Here is a 27,529-nt window from a genome sequence, read left to right as displayed (position 1 = left end):
GCACCTTAAATTATGGCTATTTTTAATATTTATTATTCATTAAAAATATAAAGAACACTAATTATTAAAGATTGATTTAAACAAAATACATTTTAGATGATGATCTAGAACAAGATTTTTCTTTTTGGCCTCGCAAAGTATGAATACTGTTTACGTTGTTCTGAATTTAACTCTCTCTTTTTTTCAATCTCTCAAGTCAATATTTTCTTAGTTAAATCTAATAATGATTATTATTATTTTATTTATATTTGTATAACATAAATAAACACAGGCTGATAAAACAAGTAAATTTTTTTGTCCAAAATGCTTTATGGACATGTTACGTTTTTATATTAGAAAGTATATTAAAATTCAATGTAACCAATATAGAGATACATAAGTACTATACCTTGTATTATATTGTTCTAAAATGATTAATGGCGTAAACTAACTCACCCTTATGATTACTTTCAACTAAGAACCACGTCACATGAGTATATGACATTTGCATCTAAGAAGCTGTCGATGAAACTGTTTATGTTGGTACCATAGCAAGTTAAATCAAGACATTCCATTATAACTTCAAAGCTGAGTTAGATATCAGTTCGTTCAAACTTTTTCTGTCCAAATAGTTCATTTCTAAAACTAGTTGGACGGCTTAAAGAGGCAAAGAGCATTTATATTGTTGAGATACTCTCTTGAGTCTTTTATTAATATAAAATTAATTTTTTAGTATAGATTAGTTGCATAATTAAATTCTTAATCAGAAAAGAACTAAAATAATCATGTGAAAACAAGTGTTATTTGAATTGAGAGACTTTCCTCCTCTTCCGTATTTTCTAATTATTTTTTATTTATTTGAGAGACTACCAATGACGATGCTCTATAAGTTAAATATAGCTAAATCTTACTTTAAAACAAAAATTAATGACATTTAAAAATTCATACAACATAAAACACATACGTTGATAAATAGAATAAACTATGCATCTATTTATATTATAAAGTACTAACAGCTGATAGTACCTTGAAGAAACGAATTAATTGTATTACATCATTTTTAAAAAGCTAATAAAACGATTTAAAATGAACATTAAGAAGAAAAAAAACAGGATAAAACATATTATTTTGATTATTGTTTGAACTCTGGCTTTTTAAGCTATATTGATTCCAGCGTTAAAAGTAACACACGCACATTATTTCACAATTATCTTTAAATTGGACATATTAGGTAGAAAAAAACTTCTTAGTTTAGGGTAAAAGATAATGAGAACATGAATGTTATCATAAATCTAATGCGAGTAAATGATAGAAACATCACTGTTACTTTTGTTTTTTTCTTTCACTTTTCGAATCGGACGTTTGAACACGGACTGATGAGGATGGGATTGATGTCGTCAAAAAGCCTCTGAGATTTTTGTCGGCTTACTATCGAAATGTTCTTTTGACTGAAAAAAAATAAAAACACTTTTTCTTCTGACTAAAACATCTTATGTGAACGTTGAAAAGCATTTTCCCACTCCACACTTAATCATTATCGTTTTTGTACGTAATCATGCCTACTTAAATTGAGATCTTCTATATATAATATCATATATAAAAAAGTTATGTACAAGTATACTAATAAAAATGTGATAACATACGAGTATATATATAGTAAGACTACAATGTTTTCGTTTGAATATAAGCAATTAAAATTCATCACAAATCTGGTTACCCTATGACATTGTGATATTGTCGTGGTGCAGCTGGTATGGTGACATGGATATGAACTGCAAACTGCAGCTAGTTGCATATTGCATAGTCACTGACATCATCTATTTCCTTAAAAGATATATTATATCTCTTCAGATGATTGTACAATATCATGTTTGATACGCCTTTTCCCAAGCTCATTCATTCACGATCAAGCTCCAAACAGAATCATAAAGGAAAAAAAAAATCATTACAAAAACGAACAATGAACTTGAGGTACGCAATTGTTGAACTTAACCCACGACGCAATCTCATCTTAAAGAAACATAAGCTCGAGTGACAAGGTTAAGTCTGCACAATGATATATAAGATACCACCCTTGGGCTTTTCTACGTGAAACGTTGCCTTTTGTCCGCTCACCCAGTAAAACCCTCTCCTTGGTGCTCTATCTCTTTCATACATAACATACCCTATTTTACTTTTTATCTTTGTGTCCACTCATATACTCGATCAATTAATTCCAAATGTTATGTGGCACTGGCACATGGATCTAACCCATATGCATTGTAAGTTGTTATATATCCGTATCGAACTTGTATAATCTTGGAATGGATATGTACCACCGAAACGCACCTCGAGAACTAAAATTGAAAAGGATTGGACCCATCAAACAAAAAGAATAAATTATAGTGGAAGTATACATACAGAGAATGGTCATTGTCGCGGAAGGGCATGCTTCGCTTAATTCCATTTTCTAGGGTTTTGCAATTCCCCCACACGCCCACTTTCTCTCATCCCACGCTTGTTCTCTTCTTTTTGTTTTCTTCCTTAATGAAATAATTCCAACTGCCTACGAATATCCAAATTATGGTACATATATATTCCATATCAAATAATTATATAATATATATCATATAGAGAAGATATTAATAACTGATCTACATATATACGGGATAACAGAAGCATATATTTTTTCTATGCAAGTACCTTCAAAGATTACTTCCTCTACATTTGACAGTAAAGAAGGCAAAAAAAAAAATTAGCTAGATTGTCGAGAAAAAATCTTTAGGTCGTCGGTTGGAATGACACTAAGGAAGAAATCATATAAAATGTGCATATGATGATACACTAAAACCTCTATAAATTAATACTCTATAAATTAATAAACACTATAAATTAATAAATTTTGGTAGTCCCAAGTCGGGACAGTATAAAAGATAACAAAATTTGATAAGATAATAAGATAATAATTTTTTTGAAATCCCCATATAAAATATGGTCCCAATAATATCATAAATTAATAATCATGTAAATTTACATATACTTTTTTTTCTGCTGCGTAAATTTACATATATATCTATATATATGTTTATATAGTAAAGTATGTTTCTCTTAAACCTCATATTATAAAATAATTGTTATGTTGTATCTTCAAATTATAATGATATAAAAATATTCTATAACATTTCATAAAACAACTAAGACTTTTAAAAATTTTCAATTTCTAAATATGCATCATCTGCATTTTGATAGTTTGATAGACTACTGAAATACGATAATTGATATTCTTATTCATAAATTTGAATATTTACATCATTTATATAAGTGAATTTGTCTACAATATTTTTAATTCATTGTCAATAATATTTTTTAATTATTTCAAATTCAATTCCAATACCATAAAATTTACAACATCCACAATTCTAATATTATTTTGCAAAAATTGTCTCAAGTCATAATTTTAAAAAATTAAACAATTAAAAATATACCTATAAATTAATGATTATTAATTTACACTATAAAATAATAATAATTAATTTATAGATAAATTAATATCACTATAAATTAATAAAATGTCTTGGTCCCAACATTATTAATTTATAGAGGTTTTACTGTACTTCGAACTCATCGTTCAAACCAGGGCCGGCCTATGTTAAAAGTGGCCTAAAGCACTTTCAAAACTTAAGGGAAAATAAAAAACAAAAAACTCATGAAGTAGCAAAATAAGACTCGAACCTTAGATATTAGACATAACAAAGAACTACTGAACCATTAGACCAAACAAATTATTTTGCAGTTGTGGCCTTTCAGTCATCTATATCTTCTGTGGCCTAAAGCAAGTGCTTTGCTTGCCTTATGGACTGGCCGGGACTGGTTCGAACACCAATAAGAACAAGACACAAAGATTCTTGTTATGACTAATGATGAGACACGAGTGACGTAGAGCCGACCCGTTTCCTTTGGAAGATTGTCTATCTCTCCTTTATACATTGATTGTAGGTCTAATTGTGTTCTTAACTAGTGGTCCAAAGTAGTCACTACTAATCACTTTATCAAATTAAATTAGTGAGTGAGAGATTAAATCTAAGTTTCCGATATTGATTAGAGGGAAAGAGTATCGAGTGACTTCCCAACTAATGTTAAGTTGCTTCTTTTACTTCATTTTAATAATTTTGTTGTCTAAAGCTTTGCTTTTGAACAGTACTGGTATCTACTCATGTCGGCCTTGAATGGTCCACTAAGATAATTTTGTTTGTTTAGTTAATTTGCCAAGTGGATTAGTAAGACAAATAGTTAATTTTTCCTATGAAAGGGTATCTTATCAAATTTTGTCAATTTTTATATTGTCCCAACTCAGAACCAACAAAATTTATTGTGTTTATTAATTTATAAAAAATTTACTATATTTTATTATGTTTTTAAATTTATTGAGTATTAATTTATAGAAGATTTGATGTATTGTTTTGTTGTATGAACATTTATTATTTTTTTTGTTCCAACCAAACATTAATAAATTAAAAGAGAACTCTTAGGTTGGTTGCCTGAGAAAAAAAAGTTAATTTCTTATATTTTATGAGACAAATCACAGGAATTTTAAAGTCTCGGTATGAAAAACAAAATGTACATATTATTCTACAATAGTACAATCACTCATGCTAGAAGTTTAAGAGGTTTGCAGAATTGCAGACTACAACTTTTCGTCCAACTGAAACGATGTGACTTATTTGGTTATAATGATAAGAATAGTCAATAAACATAAGCACATTATTTAATCAGATCCAAAGTTAGTATTATGTTTTGCATTTTTCGACAATTGAAGATTTTTATTGACATTTTTTCCATATATATTGGAAGGAGCATATCTAAAGGTGGTTGGTTCACATCCCACAAAGAGAATTCTTGTTTTCTAATAAAATTTAACAATTGTGGCCCAATTTTTTTTTTTGAGGTTGCTTTTTCCACATTTCATATGTTACCAGTAGACCCGTAGAATGAAATGAAAGAGAGAAGGTGAAGTTGTGTGTTGATTAAAAAAAAATATTGTGAAGTTGTGTGATAGAAAGACAGTATTGTCTAACTAGCTTAAACTACACGGAACAGAAAAATTGCTACTCTTTGTTTTACTTTTGTGCCACATTTTTGATTTAAGCTCCAAAAATGGCCATCTTACAAATTCACCACAATCTTAAAATAGGTTTTGTTAAAAGCATATTTGCTATTAACTTATCAACAACTTTTGAAAGAAGACTCTCCTCTTGTCAAAGCCTCTTCCATGTTCTTGGCGATTACCCCAAGTGCTTTCTCGTATTTCTTCACCAAATCATCTAGAGACAATCCTCTCACGGGATCAACGGTGAAACTCCACTCAATCACACAACCATCAACGTCTTCAACTTCGCCACGTGGAGATATCTTCAGCGTGGAGACGTAGGACTCGAATCCAATGTTACTCTCCACTATCTCATATCTCATTACACGCTCCACTGGATCAATGGCCACCAGCTTCTCCTTCGACCATTCCACGGCGGATGTTACGCCGTTGGATCCTATGGAAGAGCCGGAGCAGAATCTGATGCAGCCGAGTTCACCGTTGTTGCCGTGGACGCCGTGACACGTGCCTAGCGTCGGAAGCCACTTGTTGAGATTGAAGAAATCGGTGAAGAGAGGGCAGATTTGGTCTGGCTTTGTCTTTGTGAGGGTAGCTGACACTTTGGCTTGCCATTTTTCTCCCCTTGAAGCTTCTTCCATGTCAAAGAAATAAGATCTAGATATATGAAAAATAAGATACAATGTTACTTTTATGACAATTTATAATGGAGAATAGAGAATAGAATGTTTAGATATTTTAGATATGCGTATATTTAGTTTGTACTTATCGTATATTCTCTTAGCTTGATCTTCAAGTTTTGTAAAATTGTATATATACTCGACCTTTAGGTCCAAAGCAATACACAGAAAATTCAGTCTTTGATCTCTTCTTTATTTATCATGGTATCAGAGCGGGCATAAAATATTTTCTGATTTGATCCTGATATTCGATCTCTTTATTGAACCTATCTTGATTTTTCTGTGACAATGACCGAAGACGTGAAGAACATCGAATCGAAACCAAAGACGATGGAAAATCTACGACGAACGATTTCTCCATATGACTTGACCTCGAACGACAATCCCGGAAGCATCATATCGCGTCCTCTCTTGAGAGGAGATAATTATGAAGAGTGGGCTATCAACTTGGAGACCGCTCTTTACTCACGAAAGAAGTTTGGATTTCTCGATGGATCCATCAAAGCTCCGACCGAAGGATCACCGGACTTTGATGATTGGAAGCCAATCAATGCACTAATTGTCTCTTGGATTAAAATGACAATCGAACCTAAGCTGCTGTCTAATATCTCGCATAAACCGCTGGCACGAGATTTGTGGGAACACATAAGAAAGAGATTTCGTGTTACCAACGGACCTCGTGTTCAACAGTTGCAAAAAGAACTTGCAAATTGTCAACAAGCTGGGATGAGTATTGAAGCATACTATGGAAAGCTTACGAAGATTTGGGATTGTCTTGGATGTTATCGACCTCCGCTGAGCTGTACATGTGGTCTTTGCACATGTAACTTCAGTGCTGAAGATGAGAAGAGAAGAGAGGAAGATAAGGTTCATGACTTTGTGATGGGACTCGACGAAGAAGTTTACGGAATGGTGAAGTCAAACTTGCTTTCTCAAGAACCGTTGCCTACTCTCGAGTATGTTTACTTGAAGTTGACTCAAGATGAGGATGCTCGACTGAAGAAAAAGAATCCTGAAGAGAAACAGGAGAACATGGCGTTTGTAGCGCAAATTCAAAAGCAAAAGTATCGAGGAGATGACAGAGACGTTGGAGTTGTTTGTTCAAATTGTGGACGAACAGGACACCGATCTGAAACGTGCTTTTAAATCTTAGGATTTCCAGAGTGGTGGGGTGACAGACCACGAAATCGTGTGGGTCGTGGAAGAGGAGTTGCACCACCAGCCGGACTCTCACGAGGAAGAGGTGGAGTTGCCCGTGCAAACGTGGCAAGAGTAGTTGGTCTACCAACAGTTGGTGTTGCAAACGTAGCCGTCATGGATGCGGATAGAACAGCGGTGTGCGGTCTTATAGACGAACAGTGGCTCAGCGTCAAGCGTGTGATGAACGCTGCAGCCATCAGAGCAGATGAACAATCCTCGGGTAAGTTGATTTCTCCCTCTTGGATAATTGATAGCGGAGCGACACACACTTGACATGTAAGAAAGAGATTCTTACAAACATGAGAACATCGACACCAACGCATATAATTTTGGCTGATGGTCGGATAGTAGTAGGAAATACAGTCGGAACAGTTGTGTTGAACTCTCATCTAAGTTTGATTGAAGTGTTCTACATAGAGAACTTAGGGTTTGATTTGATATCGGTTTCACAGTTGATGGAAGAAAATAACTGTGTTATTCAAATGTCTGTTCCGTTTTGTGTTGTTCAGGACCGCACTACGAGGATGCTGATTGGGATAGGTAGACCTCTTGGAGGGTTGATGTACTTTCAGAATATGGAGATAGTTGCAGCGGCAAAGGGTCACACAAGTCAGTCTGTGGAGTTGTGGCATAGACGTCTGGGACATCCATCTTTGAAAGTAGTGCAAAAGTTGTCTGGTTTTGGTTTTAGTAGTGATAGTAGTGATTTATCGAATAAAGCGTGTGAAATTTGTGTCCGCGCAAAACAAACTCGTCGTTCTTTTCCTTTAAGCAATAATAAGACTTCAGAGATTTTTGAAATGATTCATTGCGATGTTTGGGGTCCGTATAGAACTCCATCGTTCTCAGGAGCAAGATACTTCCTTACCATAGTTGATGATTACTCTCGTGGTACTTGGATCTATCTCATGAATGCAAAAAGTGAAACTCCAACAAAGTTGAGATATTTTCTTGCTTTGGTTAAACAACAGTTTGGGAAGCAAGTTCGAACAATACGTAGTGATAATGGAAGCGAATTCATGTCACTAACGACATATTTCTTAGAACAAGGGATACAACATGAGACGTCTTGTGTTGGAACACCGCAACAGAACGGATGTGTGGAGCGAAAACATCGTCATTTGCTTAACGTGGCTAGAGCGGTCATGTTTGAGGGACACTTACCGGTTGAATTTTGGGGAGAATGTGCACTTGCGGCTGCTTATCTGATTAATCGAACACCATCTCTAGTATTACAAGGGAAGACACCCTATGAAGTGTTGTATGGAAAACAGCCTTTGTATGATCATCTTCGTGTGATAGGATGTGTTTGTTACATTCATAACCAAGATCATAAAGGAGACAAGTTTGTGAGTCGCAGCAAAAAGTGTGTTTTTGTTGGGTATCCTCATGGAAAGAAAGGATGGCGTGTGTATGACATAGAAAAAGAAGTGTTTGTTGTTTCACGAGATGTGGTGTTTCGTGAGGACACACTTTACTTCTTGTTTTCGCAGAGAAGTGAAACTGAAGATCCATTTGTGGACAAAGCACAAGTGGGTTCTACGACTAACGATGATCAAAGAGACTTTGTAGAAGCTGATAAGGTAGTTGTGACAAGTTCAACTCAAGATAGAGTTGACGTATCTCTATCATCGAGCGACAGTGATAGTAATGATATCTCTGACGGTGACGTTGAAGGAGATGATGTCGTTGAGCAGAACGCAAATGATACACACGAACCAAAACAAAGTACGGCACCTCCGCGTGCTGGGAGCAGAGAACGTAAACAACCTGGATATCTCAAAGATTATGACACCAGTTTTTTATGTGTTGACTCGAACAAGCCTTACCCTATTGCTGTTGTGGTTTCATGTAGTAGGTTTTCTGAAAGTCATAAAGTGTTCTTAGCTGCAATTACTAGTGCACATGAACCGCGGAGCTTTGCAGAAGCAATGAAAGATGATCGATGGAGAAATGCAGTGGGTAGTGAAATAGGGTCACTTGAGCTGAATAAGACATGGACACTTGAGGATTTACCGAAGAATAAAAAGGCAATTGGCTGTCAATGGGTGTTTAGAGTTAAGCATCGTTTGGATGGAACAATTGAGAGGTATAAAGCGAGACTAGTTGTCTTAGGAAATCGACAGGTTGCTGGAGTAGATTACGGTGAAACATTTGCTCCAGTTGTTAAGATGACTACGGTGAGAGCCTTTCTATCTGTGGTTGCAGCTCGTAACTGGGAGGTACATCAGATGGACGTACATAACGCTTTTCTTCACGGCGATCTTGAAGAGGAAGTGTATATGACGTTACCACCTGGATTTCCTTCCCGACACGATGGTAAAGTATGTAGACTGCGGAAGTCGCTATACGGTTTGAAGCAGGCTCCACGTTGTTGGTTTGCTAAGCTTGCTTCTTCACTTGAAAAGTATGGTTTTGATCAGTCCTTTGCGGATTATTCTCTGTTTGTTTACAAGAAAAATGGAGTCGAAATTAGAGTACTGGTTTATGTGGATGCCTTGGTCATCACGGGAAACACTGTACGCGCGATCGAAGAGTTTAAAAAATATCTTAGCACATGTTTTTACATGAAGGATTTGGGTGTGTTAAAATATTTTTTAGGCATCGAAGTCTCGAGAAGTCCAAAGGGGATTTATTTGAGTCAAAGGAAGTATGTGCTTGATCTTCTAGCGGAGACTGGGCTGTTAGATTCGAAACCGATATTTTTTCCTCTTGAGCAACATCATCGACTTGGTTTGGCAGTTGGTCCATTTCTTACAAACCCGGAATCGTATAGACGACTAGTTGGTAAATTGATTTATCTTGGTGTTACTATACCCGACCTCGCATACTCTGTTCATATTCTGTCTCAGTTCATGAGTGCTCCGCGAGAGGAACATTGGGACGCTGCTGTTCGGGTTCTTCGATATTTGAAAAGTAGTCCGGGGCAAGGTTTATTGCTTCGAGCAGACTGTGATCTTCAAATCACCGGGTGGTGTGATTCCGACTACGCCGGCTGCAAACTAACACGATGTTCTTGTACGGGCTGGTTTATTCAATTTGGACAGTCACCAATTTCTTGGAAAACGAAGAAGCAAGATGTGGTCAGTCAATCGTCGGCCGAAGCCGAGTATAGAGCAATGGCTATGACAACAAAGGAGTTGAAATGGGTGAAAAATCTTCTTCTCGATTTAGGTGTGGTGTTGACGCAACCGATGCGTCTTTACTGTGACAATAAGGCTGCTCTACACATTAGTGCGAATCCGGTGTTTCATGAGAGAACAAAACATATCGAAAAGGACTGTCATTTTATCCGCAATGAAATCAAGGCAGGACGTATTGTTGCAGCTTATGTTCATACGACAATGCAACTTGCGGACATTTTCACTAAAGCATTAGGACAACGGGAGTTTGATGAGTTTCGAGACAAGCTGGGCATTTTGGATCTTCATGCTCCAGCTTGAGGGGGGATAATGGAGAATAGAGAATAGAATGTTTACATATTTTACATATGCGTATATTTAGTTTGTACTTATCGTATATTCTCTTAGCTTGATCTTCAAGTTTTGTAAAATTGTATATGTACGAATCTCATACGTGGAAATATGTATTAACAATTAATTTGGAATGGGGATTTAATTAGCTTGATAAACACTTAAAGCCTTAATTAAAGGTTGCGTGATTCCAACAATATACAATGAGAATATGAACGCTTTTATGTTGTTGTTGTTCTTGATATAGATATGTTTAGCAAGTGTTTTATTATTATCACCTCTTGGGAAAATGAAAGATAGGCCGTGGTAACAGCGAAACATGTACTGTTATGGTGTTTTCTAAAAGTTTTATATTTTTATTTTTTATTGGTAAAGGTTTTTGCAGTTTTTAATAGTTTGCTGAATATAGAATACATGCAAATTTACTAGTAAATAAATTAAAAAGGTACTGTTGAAATATTTTGTGATTTACTACTTAAACAATCATTTATTCTAAATTGATGCACATAACTTAACCATATAATGGTTTAACCAAATTAAAATGACCACCTAAATCCGCATACTAGAGAACCTAAAGAAGCCAATCCACCCTGGAGCAATCAAAAAGGAACCTTATCATGCAATGAGGAGGAGCCAATGGAACTCAGATCTTCTTCGATATTGTAGATGCATAAATTTCACTAAAACATTATGGGCAGCCGAGCAAGAAGATGTGTGAGAAATTCTCGAGGAGATAGAGAGAAAATCACTTTTATTTACTAGAATTCGTAGGGCGGGGTTACATACAATCTCACAAAGAACGAAGCAAAAATAAGAAAGAAAACAAAGAGAAGTGAAAGTGACTTAAGACTTATAAATAACCAATCCTTGGAGTCACTGTCAGAATATATACAGAGAGAGTAAAACATGGTGGGAGGAAGTACACGAACAGCGGTGCATTAGAACTTAGAAGAGCCCAAATTGATTCTAATCATATGTTCCCCTACAAAATTATTCGACGAATTAATCATCCATACAAATGCCTTTAACGAGTTTACCAATAGCTACAGTATAATTTTTCTTTTTTTTCATCATACATGCTACATCATGGTTTAAAGGTACTACCTGTTAACACTAATCCTTTATATATTAACGATAGTTTCTTCAAACTTCCAATGTGGGACTTGGATTGTATCTCAACAATCTCCCTATTAAACCAAGGACCACATGTGGGATTTTAACAGCCTCCTCGAGATGATAACTCCATCTCGAACTGATCCAACTTGGATCGATAATAAACCTCTTCTTGGGCCCCCTAATTGGGTTAAAAAGAGACATGTTCGTATCTACTTTTCCACCATAACTTGAACCTTGAGCTCTCATACCATATTAAATTCAGGTTTATTTTGGGTTTCCAACTACAAATCAATTAGCAAATAGTGGATTGGTCAATAATCTTTTATATATTAATGATAGTTCTTTCAAACTTCCGATGTGAGACTCGGATTGTATCCCAAGTACCGGTATATTTTGAAAAGTTACTAGGAAAAGCTATCTTCACACAATCTCATAATTGGTTTAATTAACACATACGATGGACACATATATTTTTGTATTGTATTCCTATAATTATGTAACAATGCCAGTAAAAGGTGATTATGCTCCCTAACACCATCTTTATCCCAGCAACGATCAATCGTTGCTCCCAAAAATATATTTTAATTAAACTAATTAAATGCTACCACTTGTTTTGAGTAACAATTCTTCGTTTCTATGGGAAGCAATGTTCCTCAGTTTTTTTCTTTCTTTTTTTTAATTATTATTTTTAAGTTTTTAATTAAGAGAATCTCTAAAAGAACCCCCAGTAATTATGCTCTAAAGATGCTTCGAATGGATCGTGCAAAGAAATATGTACTAGTAACCATGGGTATGTGCATACTGACAAAAAATGTGAGACTTGACTACCCTTGTAGTTGTGCTAGTGTTTCCATATATTTCTTTATTTCTCTATCAGCTAAGATACCTACTACGGTTTAAAAGTATATTCTTTATTCATACACTCTCTTAAAACATTATACGAAAGGTATATATAATTTCAAAGAAAGACTCACATTTTAACATGAGATGCTTAACATAAAAAGAGATTGCCATCTACGAATTAAAGGTGCAAAATTTGTAGGTTAGTCCGAGATATCCTTATGAATGGTTGACTTCGATCTATATCCCTAAATAAAAATATTACGATCCATTCTTTAGTTCTTTCACATGCAATTTTTTTAAAAGTTGGAACTATTCTTCTTGAAAAGTAGTTCATATCTCACCAAATGTAACAAATTTCTTTCTATTTGTCTGCTTTTGGCATTTGTCTCTGCTACTCATCATTGCAAGTATTCCACAACTAAATTTCAGTGTCTTCAAGCAGGCTTAACTCCGTCTACGTACATTTCTGCCATCATAGAAGAGAATTGCATCATGGATTAAGTCGAATCACGGTGAGAAACAAAAATATGTAACTTGTCGTATCAAACAAAATACTATGAGACACATATTGAACATCTCTTTCAAACACTAATTGAAGTTGATTCAACATTCCATTGGATGAGTTCACCAAGAAATATCATGATGATTCATCAATAGTGTGGAAGTCGAGGCCAACACTCGAAACCCAACATGTTGTTGTGATCGTTATCAGTCAAAATGAAATGGTCTTTTCTCCATAAACAAGAAGAGATCATGAGATAAACTTGAAATGAAACCTACCATTTTTCATATTCAATCAATAAAACTGTTCGCAGAAATCTCAAACATGTGGCAAAAGAAAAAAAAAAAAAAAAAAAAAAAAAAAAAAGTAAAGGAAGAAAACACTAGAAGAAGGTAAAAAAAAAAGATCAGAGTCCAGTTCCTCTTAGATTCGATTGCCAAGTCCCAAAAAAAAAAAAAAAAAAAAAATCCCCAAATCTCTCAAACCCCATTTGCATTTGCAGCTCTTTATCTCTTCGTTATCTTCGATTCAGATTATCCTAACCCTCGGATGGTTCTGGAAGACTCTTTCTTTCTCAGTGAGTTGGATCGTTCCATGGACGTCGACCACCAAGCGTACGATGCCTGAGCTGCGTAGCAACGCACACAGAGATCGGGCTAATAATAAGAACCCGAACCAGAACCCAATTGCTTTGACACAATCACCAGTTAGGAGAAATCCGAGGCGGCTGAAGAAACTGGTGGCCAAGGAGGAGGCGATTGTAGCAGCAGAGAAGACGACGCCTTTGGTGAATACTGCTGTAAAGGAGGAAGAACAGATTAGGGTTTCGAGAGAAGATAAGAAGATGGATGAACACGACAGTGGCGGTCAAGCAGCACCAGTGCCTGATGATGAAGGAAACACTCCTCCACTTCCCGAAAAGGTGTCACCTTTATTGTTTGGCTTTTGTTATTTCTACGCAATTTAGCTCTTACGAGGTTGGACTATTGTCTCTTGCATTGTTTGTGGTGTTGTTCTTGATTAGGAGAAATCTATCAAACTTGGCATGTCTGATTCTTGCAAAAGTTTGATTTTTTTAAGATTTAAGATGATTTGAGTATTGACTCGTTGATTCTACAGGTTCAGGTTGGTGGTTCACCTATGTACAAGTTAGATAGAAAACTAGGCAAAGGAGGTTTTGGACAAGTTTATGTTGGTCGAAAGATGGGCACAGCCACTCCTAATGCTAGATATGGGCCGGGAGCTATAGAGGTATGCTATATGTGTTTGCAGATTTACTTGCTTTCTTTTGATTTCGTTTGAGCTATATTTAATTTTGATGTGTCCACTTTTGCAGGTGGCTTTGAAATTTGAGCATAGAAGCAGCAAAGGATGCAACTATGGACCACCGTATGAGTGGCAAGTTTACAAGTGAGCGCTATGGTTTCTTGTGTTTGGCTCTAGGAATCTTCTTCTGTTTGTCCATATATTTGGTTTATACAAGGATGAGATAACTAATGTATGCTTTATCATCTGTTTGTCCAGTGCACTTGGTGGCAGTCATGGTGTGCCGCGAGTGCATTTTAAAGGTCGGCAAGGTGATTTTTATGTGATGGTATGTTGACATTAGCTAGATTTGAACAAAAACACTTTCTGTTCGTAGCTACTTGCAGTATGACTAATTATAGTGTTTAATCGTTCATACAGGTTATGGATATTCTTGGGCCTAGCCTATGGGATGTTTGGAATAGTACCACTCAAGCGTGAGCATCCCACCTGAGAAACCTTTACGTTATTTTGTAGCATTTGAAGATTTTGTTATATAAACCACTGGTGAACAGATGTGTTTCGGAGATGAGCCAGTTATATTCGTACTCACCATATGCTTTGTTTGTTTTATATGATGCAGGATGTCAACAGAGATGGTTGCATGTATTGCGATTGAGGCAATATCCATATTAGAAAAGATGCATTCGAGAGGGTAATTTTCTTATATTCTTGCTGACGGTACCGCCTACTGCAACTCTATTGCTTTAAATAACTTTCGTTTTCTGATATTCTCCTGTCTCTGGCAGATATGTGCATGGTGATGTCAAACCAGAGAATTTTCTGCTTGGGCCTCCCGGGACTCCTGAAGAGAAAAAACTTTTTCTTGTCGACCTCGGCTTAGGTATGTACTGTATTTTGTAGTAGGAGGAAGCATACTTTGCTTTCTTTGTGCTGCTTATCCAAGTTGTTGGTCTTGCAGCAACCAAATGGCGTGATAATGCAACTGGACTACATGTCGAATATGACCAGCGTCCTGATGTTTTTAGGTAAGTTGATTCAGCTAGTCATAAAGCTTGTGAGATTGATTTTTATCATTTTGTTACTTATTAATGTTTTGCATTTTGTGTTCTCAGAGGAACAGTACGTTATGCTAGTGTACATGCTCATCTTGGCAGAACTTGTAGTCGGCGGGATGACCTGGAATCTCTTGCTTACACTCTTGTTTTCCTTCTCCGAGGCCGGCTTCCATGGCAAGGCTACCAGGTTGGGGGATCTAAAAGTTAAATTATTCGATTTTTTTTGGCATTTTTCCTTGCCAATCATGAAATTTTTTTGTTAGGGAGAGAACAAAGGTTTCCTTGTTTGCAAGAAGAAGATGGCTACTTCCCCAGAAACTCTTTGCTGCTTCTGCCCCCTACCATTTCGTCAATTTGTTGAGCATGTTGTCAATTTGAAGTTTGATGAGGAGCCTGACTATGCAAAATATATCTCCCTTTTTGATGGAGTAGTTGGCCCAAACCCAGACATTAGGCCAATTAATACTGAAGGTGCACAGAAGGTGATTTGGTGATCTTTTTTATGACATGTTACTGTGGTTATGCTATTGAGGTTTAGTCTAGAATGCCTTAAGCTTTTTCGTGTTTGTCTGATGTGAAGCTCATACATCAAGTGGGTCAAAAGAGGGGGAGGCTGACAATGGACGAGGAGGACGAACAACCAACAAAGAAGGTCAGATTGGGAATGCCAGCAACACAATGGATCAGCATTTACAGTGCACACAGACCTATGAAACAACGGTGCCATCTTGTATCTTACTTGAGAGTTCTTGGTACGTACGTATATAAACATGCTGCTAACATGTCTTTTATCTTTGTGCAGATATCATTATAATGTCGCTGATGAAAGGCTTGCACAACACATTGAAAAGGGAAATGAGGATGGTTTATTTATCAGCAGTGTAGCTTCTTGCGCAAATCTCTGGGCCTTGATCATGGATGCAGGAACTGGCTTTACGGATCAAGTTTACCAGCTATCACCGAGCTTTCTCCACAAGGTAGCTTTATTCAATATTCTTGGGTAATCTTTCCAAATTTCTCATGTCTGCATAGCTGCTGTCACTTCCATTTATGATGTTCTTCAACTTGTTTGTGTTGTCATTTGGCCCATATCTTCTAGGAATGGATTATGGAACAGTGGGAAAAGAATTACTACATTACAGCAGTAGCAGGAGCAAGTAACGGGAGCTCATTTGTGGTTATGTCGAAGGGTAATGTTGGTTTATTCCTTTTGATTGCTGGTGTAACAGTTGTTACCGTTTTATCTATGTTTCACAACATTCATATTTTGTATTCAGGGACTCAGTATTTACAGCAATCCTACAAAGTCAGCGATTCTTTTCCCTTCAAGTGGATAAATAAAAAGTGGAGAGAAGGATTTTATGTTACATCTATGGCAACTGCTGGAAGCAAATGGGGGATTGTAATGTCGCGTGGAGCTTGTTTTTCTGACCAGGTCTTATGAAGTTAATTTATTTTCTTTTGGTTCTTGCCTTGAATAAAAGCATGCATCAGTTGGAATTGCATCATGATAATATGAGGATTGTTCTGTGATGCAGGTTGTGGAACTAGATTTTCTATACCCTAGCGAAGGTATACATCGTCGGTGGGAAAATGGCTACCGAATTACATCAGTTGCTGCAACATGGGATCAGGCTGCCTTTGTTCTTAGTGTGCCAAGAAGAAAGCTTACTGATGAGACACAGGAGACTCTTAGAACCTCAGCTTTTCCTAGTAATCATGTCAAGGTTTGGTTGCTTGTCTCTTTATTTCCTTCTCCTTTGTTATTTGGCATCATGGGTGTAACTTGTAGTCTTTTTTGTGCAGGAAAAATGGGGCAAAAATCTTTACATAGCATCTATTTGTTATGGTCGAACTGTCTCATGAAGTTCTTCTAATTTCTGTTAGGATGCAACTCATTTAGCTTTTACCATACATCCGCTCAGTGAGAAAAAAACATCTGTTGTGATCAGTGATGCTGTGGCTTAGGGAAATCTTTTAGGAAGATTGAATGAACGATGGACGCCAGACTCTTCTTCACTAGTGCTGTATTGTAGTGTATCAACTGCAAAATTGTCCTTTTTTCAACTTGGATGACCTGTTTAAGGAAATATGTTTAACTTTCTTAGATAAAAAAAAGGGTAGTCTGGTCTTATATTTTTGCAAGATCATGTTGATATTATGTGGCAGTGGCTGTAATGAAGAAGGAAATGGATGTTTTTGATATTTATTATACCTGTCTTGAGAGTTTTGTCTTGTCATTTTGTCAGTGAATGTAGGAACCAAGAATTTGAACGATAAAAGAGGTCTTTGACACTTTTGTTGAGAGATTTAAACCTATCGTGATCGTCATCTTTATCTTCTCGACATCTGAAAATGAGGTGATGTTGGGCTACTCCTCTGGAATTGTAACGATCAGCTTTCTGAGACAGCCGCACACACTTCAGCTGTTCTAAGATGTCGTATGGGGGTTATTTATCTTTACCTTTCTTTTCGCTTTATTGCAGCAGCTCTTCACTATTGCTAACTGAATCATAAGGTCAATGCAGCAGAATATGGGGACATCTCGTCATCACTGCTGTATGCTGCTTTGTATCTGAGATGAATGGTAATTATTTCTTTCATGGTTCAAAATTACAAAGTACTTGTTTGAAGCATGAAAGGTACAGCGATGATCCAAGTAAGCATGTACAGCGGTGATCCAAATATTTTGTTTGTTGCAGTGCATGCAAAACAAGTTCACTGTCATCAACTAGTCTCACTTGTGTTGAAACGGGAAAAAAAATTATCTTGCATTTTCTGATTTCTGCCCTGTTTTTGTTTCAGATGTCCTACTCATGTTTTTCTATTCATCTGGTTTTGTTGTTTAGTGAAGCACACACCATCAGTAAATTAAGGAAATATAGATGTCAAGCAGTCGGATACAAACTATTGATATCTCTGGTATTCTCGTATCTAAGCTTGATCTATGAACGAAACCAGTTAACTAAAAACTAATTATCATTTGCTCAATTGCAATTGAAGCGTCAGTGACAGTACATTCTATGCATTCATAAATGTAACAATAACCAGTTTGCTATTGATATACGACAAAAGTCTATGGATCAAAACTGGATCCAAGAGAAATATAAATCTCGTACACAATCAAAGGGATAAATTCCAATTGATACTTTTTAATTCATCCATATAGTAAGCCAAGTCACCCTTAACCTTTATTTCCTTCAGAATATTAGCATACGTATTCCATACACAAAAGTGACGCTTTCTTTACAGAACTAAAACGCTCAGCAATGAAACTTGAACGGATATTCCCATATTAAGAACACACCTTGGAATATCATACTCATTGACCCACCACCACATCATGCATGCGAGTACATATATAATGTTATGTATATTGATGAAGATATCAAAATCCTTTAGCTGTTTTGTTACTACTTGAGACTATACTTTTAGTCAGCTTTAGCTTTCACAAGCTATCTTGTAATATTCAGGATAAATGATAACTAAGGATGGTACCGGTTTTGGGGGGTGTTTATGGTCGACACCTTTCTTTGGCACTACTGATTTGGTATTGAAAGAGAATTGAATCCGTGAGGAAGACCTGGTGTTAATACCGTTTCAGCACATGTCATCTGCGACCTGTGAGCCCCGAACTGCCCAGAAAGATGATGGCTTCAACTTCTTGTTTGTCGCTGTGAAAAGCCAACCCAGTTGGGTTTCACACGTCGCACAGTTTGCAATTGTCCATGCATACCTGCGGATTTAAGACATAAATCAGAGTTATGGTAGACTTGAAAGATTACGGATTAGGCTGCTTAATAAAGTACAAGATCCAATGCTCTAAACAAGTTAGCCTATGCCTATGAACAATTGATCTAAAGGGTTTACTTGCAACAAGTTGCGCCAGCTGCTTTATATGCTAATGCTTATAAAAAATTAGCTTGTTTTGAACTTGTAAGCTCCCTAGGACATATAATAGTGATTGAGCTCTATTTCTAAATGACTGAGGTACCAAATGAGTTATAAGTATAATGAAGGAAGTAGGTCAATTAGTTCAAATATAAACGTGATTAAGGACAAACATTGATGAAAAAACTCTTACCCGGGAAACCAGCTGTCCTTTTTAACAGGTCTACCCGTTAGCGCTATGTCATTTGCTTTGTAAAAGGTCATTATCTCGTGCACATAGCCATGTGGGTTTACGTATGCACCAAGAGGACCTTCATTAGACATAACCAACATGTCTTTTCTTCTTGCTATGACAGTCTGCATCAATATGCAAACGTATCAGAACAAAGAGGAAGTATAAATGGTATATACCATGCTCCCACAAAATACCTGACAGTGTTTACATCGAACACGATCAAAACTTTCAAGCAATTCAATTTCTCGCTGCAATCTGTAGGAGACTCCATTGAGCTCCAAGAGCTCTTGTCTAATTGACTCAGACACAGGGATTTTACTAGCAATGGAAAAGGATAGAATATCTGGTTTATTCACAAAAGCCTCCATGTTTGGAACCCCAACTATCTGCTTCCACAGATCTGCATATTATCTTAACATTAGCAGACTCTAACTACGTGTGCTACTTCTAGAAAAATATCAAAACGAACAAGAAGTTTACCTGCTGCTCTTTGAGCAAGATAATATGAGTCGTACATCCTATATAGCCAGAAAGGCCAAAATGCTCTTGGGGCCATGCGGAATCGGCTTAGATCAGTATTTCCCCGGAAATTTGCCAGCCTATTTTGTTTCTGAAATATCTCTTGTGAAACAGGAGTCTTACTAATTGACGATTGCCCATCTTCCTTTTCGTCATCATGGTCAGAAGCTAAACATCCAATGGACCTAGAGCTGTATGGGTTAGACCCACTAGATTGCATCTCTGATGTGCTGACTACTAGATCATCATCACTACTTGCTGAGTCAACTACTGAATAATGAAGTCTTTTTTCTGAAGGAGAAAGAGCACTTTCGAAACTTTCTTCAGAATTTGCTACTGACTGAGCGTCCATATCTTTAAGAGGTGTAGATAACGTCATTGCACTCAAGGGTGAGCGACCTTGCAACTTGCTTAACGGTACCAGTTTTCCAAACGCATCCCTGGGAGTCCTCAGGGGTACATCTTCCTCAACAATTTGTAGCTCTCCGCAAGGCTGCAAGAAGGATTTCATGAGATATAAGCTTCTTACAGAATAAAAAAAGATGCATTCCCCTCTTTCACTAATAAAAGAGGTGGAATGCCTATGTATATCTATGAGAGAATGTCCATACAAATCCTTCAATGTCAGTCCAACGACGCACTAAACGGAACCGCTGTTGTCCACGAGTAATAACATTGAATGAACCATCACCAAGTCGACGGAACTGTCGTATCTGCGATTATCACCGAGAATAGTATGTTACATGTTGAGAACTAGAAGATACAAATCATTCCCACCAATTAAATATATAAAACAAAAACCACGGCATTTCCCAACTGTCTGCATCAAGACCCTGTTCTCAGGCATTGCTCCAGAAACATTGCGCAAATAATATAAAATCTACAGTATTTCACGCAAGAAATTGATCAACGAGGATGCCAGTTCTAAAATGTATTTATATCTTAAGAGATGTTCGTGCTAACACCAATCACATCAGATCCCACAATTCCATACAAAAATTGCAGAAAATTTCGAATACAAAACCACGGAGGTCTTAAGATGAGACAAAAGCAAAATATGTTTTAGAACAGAAATCTGACAGGTGTAACTTCATCTAACAATCAATAGAAAGAAATGAGAAAATTTAGAAAGATCACCTCTGCTGTTGTCCCCACACTGGCATACTTGAGCTGAGCACCTTCTCTGTAAACACGGATCTGAATATAACAGGATAAATTTCAGATGAGTAATTTTTTCTTGTAGAAAAGAAGAAGATATTTCGAACCCAAATCAAGCAAAGCAAAGGACTAAGTAACCTACCACACCTATCGTAGATGGAGCATTAGTTTGGTTTAAAGCTTTCTCAACAGCAGCCAAGAAACTAGCCTGAATAATTCTAAGGGGTAGTGTTGCCTCTGGAAAAAGAACCACTCCTGAAGTATTGCAAAGCAGCAGGGTCAATTTGTTACACATATATCTGGGTACAAAACACTAGGAGGGGACAGATGACTTTTCACACCATACACACGAATTGGTTTATAGAAAAGGTACTTCAAGTAAATCTGAAGAAGAAACATAGTGTGCTTGTTCAATTCAAGTAAGCACCTCATGTCCGTGAACATGATTCTTAGATTAATGCTACAGATGTAACCACTAAAAGAAGAAAACTATAACCACTCCGTATCTATTATTATAAATACCTTCAAGATAGAAAAGCGGGATCTTCAATACTGTGCCTCCATCCGCAAAAGCAATTCTGTTTGGAGTGTCCTCAACCTCTGTTAAACAATACAAAAACGTAAGCTCAGATGTGGCAAAACATATAAGAAAACACACAAGACGAGAGAATCCATCCATACCGCCAAGATAGGTATGTAAAGAAGACAAAGCTGGGTTGAAAATAAGTTCATCATCACCAAGGTTACCACTGGTCAAGCATCACCCAAATAAAAAGTCAGAAAATACAACGAGTATTAAACGAAGATGAAAGCAACAGCTTGATTCCTCACACACCCCAAAGAATAATCAAATCACTGTTTCGTATATCCGTTACCTATAGGATCACTAAACCCTAAGTAATGCAAAAAACTGGAAAATCAAACTAGTCGAGAAACTGATTCAATACTGTAGAAACAACACTGAGAAAGAGCAAATGAAACGAAGAATAGAGTGTGCACGTAAGAAAACGATCGTATACGAGGAGAGATTTGATTGCTCACGAAGCTTGGGCGTGGGAAGAAAAGGGAAATGCAGAGAGATCAACATCATTATCATCATCGGAATCGGAATCGTGGAGGTAATCGACTTCTTCGACCTGTAGTTCCTCGAAATCAAGCTCACGAATCTGCTCGATCTGAAGCCTCTCTCTCTCTCGAATCCTCTCTTCGTCCATTTCTCTCAGACTCAGAGTTTCGTTTACCCGCCACCAGAGTTGAGTCTCTCCTTAGTCCTTTGTTCGCCACCAGAGGCTCTGCGTCTTCCAGGTTTGTCTCCGTCCTGGTTAAGTTATCGGGCCGGTTTCTGGATCCAATACCCGGCCCAACAATTCAAACCATTAGTAAATTATAACAAAATTAACAATTTTCAAGGTTTTGTTGGCTGGGCAAACAAAACCAAAACCAAGTACCCGAATTCGAACCCGAAAATTTAGACTTAATTTATATAATTTATATGTTTTCCCCAATAAATTTATATAATTTATATATATATATATATAAGAAAAAGATGAAGGTGGCATATAAATTTCTTAATTCAATGAAAATAAAATTATAATAAATGATAATGATACTGAATAAAGTTATTTCCATCTAATACTGTTGACAAAATGATCAAAATCCCTTATGTTGCCATAAATTACATTTTCAACCAAAAAAACGAATAGTGCTAATAATGCAATTTTCAAATCTAAGTAAACGACACCAAGACCACAAGTCTTGCCATCAAGAATGGAGCCAACAAGTTACACACTAAATACAGCCGATTTTGGCATCACTTAAAAGAGAAGAATTCCAAAAACCATAACATTGAGCCAGAATTCCTAAAAGTCAACCACCGTACTTGCAAAGGTTCTCGAAACCCATGTACTCGTGCCTTTGGATTTTGCCGATCATGTTCACTATTCCCACTCCACCTACGAACAGAGACACAACGATAACAAAATTACATGTATTTCAAAGGTGATACCATGATAAAACCCGCCAGTGGCTGCGGAAAGTATTCGTTATATCCATTTCAAATGATTCGAAAATACAGAATAGCCATATTTGTACAGCTAATATATGGATGAAGCAAAACATATAAAAAAAAACGGTTCGGGTGACAAGAAGATAATATATACCAAGCGATATCGCACTGATAAAAATCATGGATGCAAGGATGAAGATGATGAGAGATGCCCGACCGAGGGCTGAAATTAGCCTTCTGACTACATGTTGTCCAACTATAGCTGCAATCGTTGCTACTCCCACTAGGTACAGAGCTGCATAAAAAGTTAAAAAATATGAGGATATCAAGAAAATATAATCGATTATGTGACCTTATCGAACAAAATGATATAGAACTCACCATATGGAACAGGGAATCGTTTGAGAAGATAGTATTCTACAACAGACATGGATGATGAGAAAGTCATTGCAAAAGTGGCTGTGGCACTTGAAACCTACAAAAACAAGTCATTCTCGATTAATAATGTTTCTTTTATAGATAAACATTTACTCAACTTGTTAAAGAACCACCTGTGGTGGTACACCTAGCTCCAAGAACAATGGACCCATGATGAAACCTCCACCTAAACCAAGTAAACCACCAACTATGCCTGCCAATATGCCAAATGTACAGTAAAGAACTAGCTGGCCAACGGTGAAATTTGAGTCTCCTTGTCCCTTAGATGCAATGATTCTTCTACCCTGGTACAAAGCTACTGCCTCATAGCCTGATACACCAACTGCAACCGGAATCTGTATGACGGTAGGATTATTTGTAAGCATCTATAAGCAGTATATGTGAATTTCTCTGCAAAAGAACTTAATTGACTTTGTACCTGTAACAAATTTATGACCCAATACGCTACTGAACAAGTAGCCAGATTTTGCTGTTTCAATAGTAGACCATGAAGAAGTATCAATATGGTTTGAACATAAAACAAGTATCTTCAAATGATACATATCTATATGTATTGCTAGATAAAGAAAAAAAAATACTTAACCTTGGATATCTGCAGTGCCAAGAATACAACCCATACAAACACGAGAAGTCCCAGTTCCTTCCAGTATACATTTTCAAGAATACTTACCTGCAGTACATTAGCGTTTGTTAACTGTGACATAACTTGCAAAGACAGAACCAGCAGTAATGTAAAGAGAATAGCATATACCTCTTCTTTCTTTTTGTTTCCAGGGTTCGTGGTCGGAGCTGCGGGAAGTGGTATGTATTCCACTTCAGTGCCTGATACACCTAATGAAAAAGCAGATTATGTGAGTAATGTTTTCCCCAATAAATGCAAAACAGAGGTTTAAACTCACCATTTGACTCTAAACGCTTAGCAGCTTCCTGTATTAACAATAAAGAAAAAAATAGTTTGATGGGTTATTATTACTCATTAAGATTAGTACAGTCTAGCAATAAATGATACAACCAACCCCAGTTTGCCCAAGAGGTTCGTGATGTACCTTTTTCTCTATAGTTTCCTTATTCCAAGTCTCAGAACCCTTCAAAAACGCCTTTGTTGACGTGCCTGCATACATGATACATTGATCAAAATGGTGACTCTAACGCAGATTGGGGAAAAGGCCTGAAACTCACTTACCTAGAAAGAGGATAATGAGTAGAACAGTGACCAACCAATCTGGGAAAAGCACATTAAACGCAACCCCAATACTAATCCCAAGCATAAGCATAGGCTGGATCAGCAAGGCGAGATCATAATCAATGATTGGCATATCAAGTGTAGGATGCCTCAGTTTAAGATTGTAATACACAGTTGACACAGACGCACCCATAATCATACCTACAAAACTCATGACACTATTAGCTAGTTTTTAAAATAAATAAAAAAAACACCAAAGAGAAAATAGTTGTTAAAAAAAAGGAATCTTTACATTTAGAAATAGCAGTAGCAGATTTAGGATCAAAGCCAATAATCAAACTAAGCATAGGAACGAAGATACCACCACCACCAACACCACCTACACTACCAAACGCAGCACCGAAGAATCCAACAAGTGTTCCCAAAACGATTTGCCAATTAAACTCAAATTCCTGTTTATACAACCAAAACAAAACCTCCCACATGAAGAACATAATTACAATCTCACAAAGAGGACGAGAGAGACTTGAGAAGAATGGTACTTACAGGCCAAACATGGTGGTAACCCGTTTGATCAGATTCCCAGAGAAAATTAACGGCTTTGAGAAAGAAACTACTTGATTCATTTGAATCAAATCTCTGAGCTTTTCCTTTAATAAATCTTCTTTCGGCGGAGACGAAGGCGAAAGCTAGAGCGAAATTGAGAAATACCAGGATTACCGATCTCAAACCCAACCACTTCGATTTCAATTCCGCCATTTTGGTATACGGAGAAAGAAAAAAAAATCAAGGATGGTGGAAAAAACAAAGGGAAAAGGAGACAAATTCAAAAAGGAGGAGGAAATGGTGTGTCGCTTCCACGATCTAAAGAGAGATCAGGATTCAGACGACAGGTGCATGGGAGATTCAATATATTCTCGACAAAAAGAAATGAATATTCGAAATGAAGAGGACTCTGAATTTTTAATTATTATGTTTTTTAAGAATGCCAAGTAGACAGAGCGATTGCGTGTGTGTAACTTATGTTTTTTTTTTTTTTTCCTTTTTTTATGAAGAAATTCAGATATGTTAACATTAATGACGCACATTGAGACAACACTATAGGTCACGTAATGATGTAATAGAACTACTTTTCTTTTATTTGGACAAGCACAACAATGTCATTCAGTCCACCTGTTATGATATACTACTATTTGCATTAAAGAATTGGCCAATTAGGGAGATAGATTAAAAGAAAGAGAGAAAAAATGTGTATGTGTATTTAAAGTTTGATTAATTTGGTTGGTATCATAATTTAAGACTTCTAGTTGTACGTAAAAAAAAGTATCATAATTTATGTTAAAAACTTTTTTCGAACCTTTAAAAAACCTTATAAATATTTGGATCCAATCTCCAAGTAGTTGTTACTATTCCAAAGTGGTTTAAAACCCCTATAAAACTTTATAAATTTCTAGATTTTATAAAGGGTATTATAAAAAATGATTAGATAAAATGGAAATTTTAAAAATTGGTAGAAGAAAAGTGGTAGTTCCCAAAATTCTACTTTTATTTCTACTTTACTCTTTGAGGACTGGTCATTATAAATGAAATGTAGTGCCGAAAAAATAATAAATGATAATAATAACTCTTAAAATATTTCACTATATCAAGATATCAAAATCTAAATCTAAACCCTAAAATATGACATGATGTACAAAGGTGAAATTCATTATCTAGGATGTATTTTAATTTGTAGGATACAGATTTGGCGAAATTTTTGTTACAACATACAATGAGATGATTAATAATAATGAAGCAGTCAATTTTGTTGATAAAGAATGCAAAATGATTGTCTTAACTCTTAAATAAATGAATGATGTTTGGACTCAAAACATATAAAGGAAAAAATTGGTTGAAGTGTCGAATTAAACAACAAATATCTGAGTGAACTTTATAGAACATAAAAGCCTTAAATATGGTTAGTTCTCGCATTATCTTTACAAAATTTTAATATGTCAAACAGACGGAAGATGAACAAATGGTGAAGATTTAGCATGTAGTAGATCCATGATACATATAATTCGCTAGTCATATAAAGTTTTAATAGAATACTAATTAAGACTATAGCGTAAAGAGTGTGATCTTGGTTTATATAATTATTTATAATCTGAAACTGGCACGCAAGTATCACATTGACGGGATAAAGCCTTTTATATAGGACAGTCAAAGTGGTGGACTACTAGGAGAGAATGGGGATCTCAAATTATTTCTTCTTAATGATGTTTTGTATAGTGGTTAAAACTTAAAAAGCTGAAAATGATGTTGATAAAATGTGTTTGCCTGCATAGATAACTCATACCCATATTATACTACTATCAAATCTAAATTGAACTAGAATAGGGAGCCAACAAACTCAGATTACTGTAAAACCTCTATAAACTAATAATCAAAAAATAAATTATATTTTATTCATTTATAATTATGCTAATTTATTTATTAATTTAGAGATAATTTTTTCAATTGTTATATAATGTAAGATTTTATCTTAAAACTCTAGAAAATATGAATTAAGACAATTTGATCTAAACATTTAATATACAATAACCTGTTTTGACAATAAATAACAAAGAATATAGATGAATCCGCTTTGTAAATGATACACATAAATTCATAATTATGAGTAGTGAGTTTAGTTGCCACATATTAATAATGAAAATAATGCATATGTAGGAGTAAAGAAAACAATGCATATGTAGGAGTCGGTATATTTTTAAATGATATTAGTTTAGAATACTAATGAACCACTTATTTACACATGATTTTTTTATTAGTATTATCTTATTAAATGAGTAAATTTCTATACTGCCTTTCTCATGTGCCTAATTTTGTTATTATTTTACAGTGTATTATGTTGTAGAGGA

General features: G+C 35.9%; 5 protein-coding genes across 6 annotated transcripts; 2 read left to right on the top strand and 3 right to left on the bottom strand.

The window, feature by feature from the left end:
• Positions 1–5,069: 5,069 nt before the first annotated feature.
• On the bottom strand, positions 5,070–5,791 carry LOC104752209 (lachrymatory-factor synthase-like). Its single transcript, XM_010474286.3, has one exon. The coding sequence runs from the start codon at positions 5,701–5,703 to the stop codon at positions 5,182–5,184; it is 522 nt and encodes a 173-aa protein (XP_010472588.1). The 5' UTR covers positions 5,704–5,791; the 3' UTR covers positions 5,070–5,181.
• Positions 5,792–6,030: 239 nt separating this feature from the next.
• Positions 6,031–7,215, top strand: LOC147926000 (uncharacterized). Its single transcript, XM_087492836.1, has 2 exons — positions 6,031–6,878; positions 6,921–7,215. The coding sequence occupies exons 1-2, from the start codon at positions 6,031–6,033 to the stop codon at positions 7,213–7,215; spliced, it is 1,143 nt and encodes a 380-aa protein (XP_087348962.1).
• Positions 7,216–13,140: 5,925 nt separating this feature from the next.
• LOC104752211 (casein kinase 1-like protein HD16) lies at positions 13,141–17,426 on the top strand. The gene is made up of 16 exons (XM_019238322.2): positions 13,141–13,798; positions 13,996–14,127; positions 14,213–14,286; positions 14,401–14,470; positions 14,563–14,618; positions 14,765–14,836; positions 14,931–15,025; positions 15,104–15,170; positions 15,258–15,387; positions 15,464–15,682; positions 15,781–15,920; positions 16,003–16,177; positions 16,300–16,390; positions 16,478–16,635; positions 16,739–16,927; positions 17,007–17,426. The coding sequence occupies exons 1-16, from the start codon at positions 13,496–13,498 to the stop codon at positions 17,064–17,066; spliced, it is 2,031 nt and encodes a 676-aa protein (XP_019093867.1). The 5' UTR covers positions 13,141–13,495; the 3' UTR covers positions 17,067–17,426.
• A 940-nt stretch (positions 17,427–18,366) lies between these two features.
• On the bottom strand, positions 18,367–22,302 carry LOC104752212 (uncharacterized). The gene is made up of 10 exons (XM_010474290.3): positions 22,045–22,302; positions 21,685–21,752; positions 21,526–21,603; positions 21,146–21,258; positions 20,983–21,042; positions 20,457–20,558; positions 19,807–20,338; positions 19,521–19,726; positions 19,285–19,448; positions 18,367–18,936 (listed from the first exon to the last, which is right to left on the bottom strand). Exons 1-10 carry the CDS (start codon positions 22,215–22,217, stop codon positions 18,801–18,803), a joined length of 1,632 nt encoding a protein of 543 aa, XP_010472592.2. The 5' UTR covers positions 22,218–22,302; the 3' UTR covers positions 18,367–18,800.
• A 305-nt stretch (positions 22,303–22,607) lies between these two features.
• On the bottom strand, positions 22,608–25,708 carry LOC104752213 (sulfite exporter TauE/SafE family protein 3). 2 transcript variants are annotated; one of them, XM_010474292.3, is made up of 12 exons: positions 25,176–25,708; positions 24,922–25,081; positions 24,630–24,830; positions 24,493–24,557; positions 24,346–24,373; positions 24,198–24,277; positions 24,030–24,116; positions 23,865–23,915; positions 23,560–23,781; positions 23,390–23,483; positions 23,163–23,303; positions 22,608–22,955 (listed from the first exon to the last, which is right to left on the bottom strand). In XM_010474292.3, the coding sequence occupies exons 1-12, from the start codon at positions 25,386–25,388 to the stop codon at positions 22,870–22,872; spliced, it is 1,428 nt and encodes a 475-aa protein (XP_010472594.1). In that variant the 5' UTR covers positions 25,389–25,708; the 3' UTR covers positions 22,608–22,869. The 2 variants fall into 2 exon arrangements, with proteins under 2 accessions (XP_010472594.1, XP_010472595.1); XM_010474293.3 differs by having other exon boundaries at positions 24,198–24,268.
• Between the last annotated feature and the right edge of the window lie 1,821 nt (positions 25,709–27,529).

Source organism: Camelina sativa, chromosome 16, assembly GCF_030686135.1.
Source record: "Camelina sativa cultivar CO46 ecotype springtype chromosome 16, ASM3068613v1".
NCBI lineage: Eukaryota > Viridiplantae > Streptophyta > Magnoliopsida > Brassicales > Brassicaceae > Camelina > Camelina sativa.
This window is presented reverse-complemented; position numbering and strand designations above follow the sequence as displayed.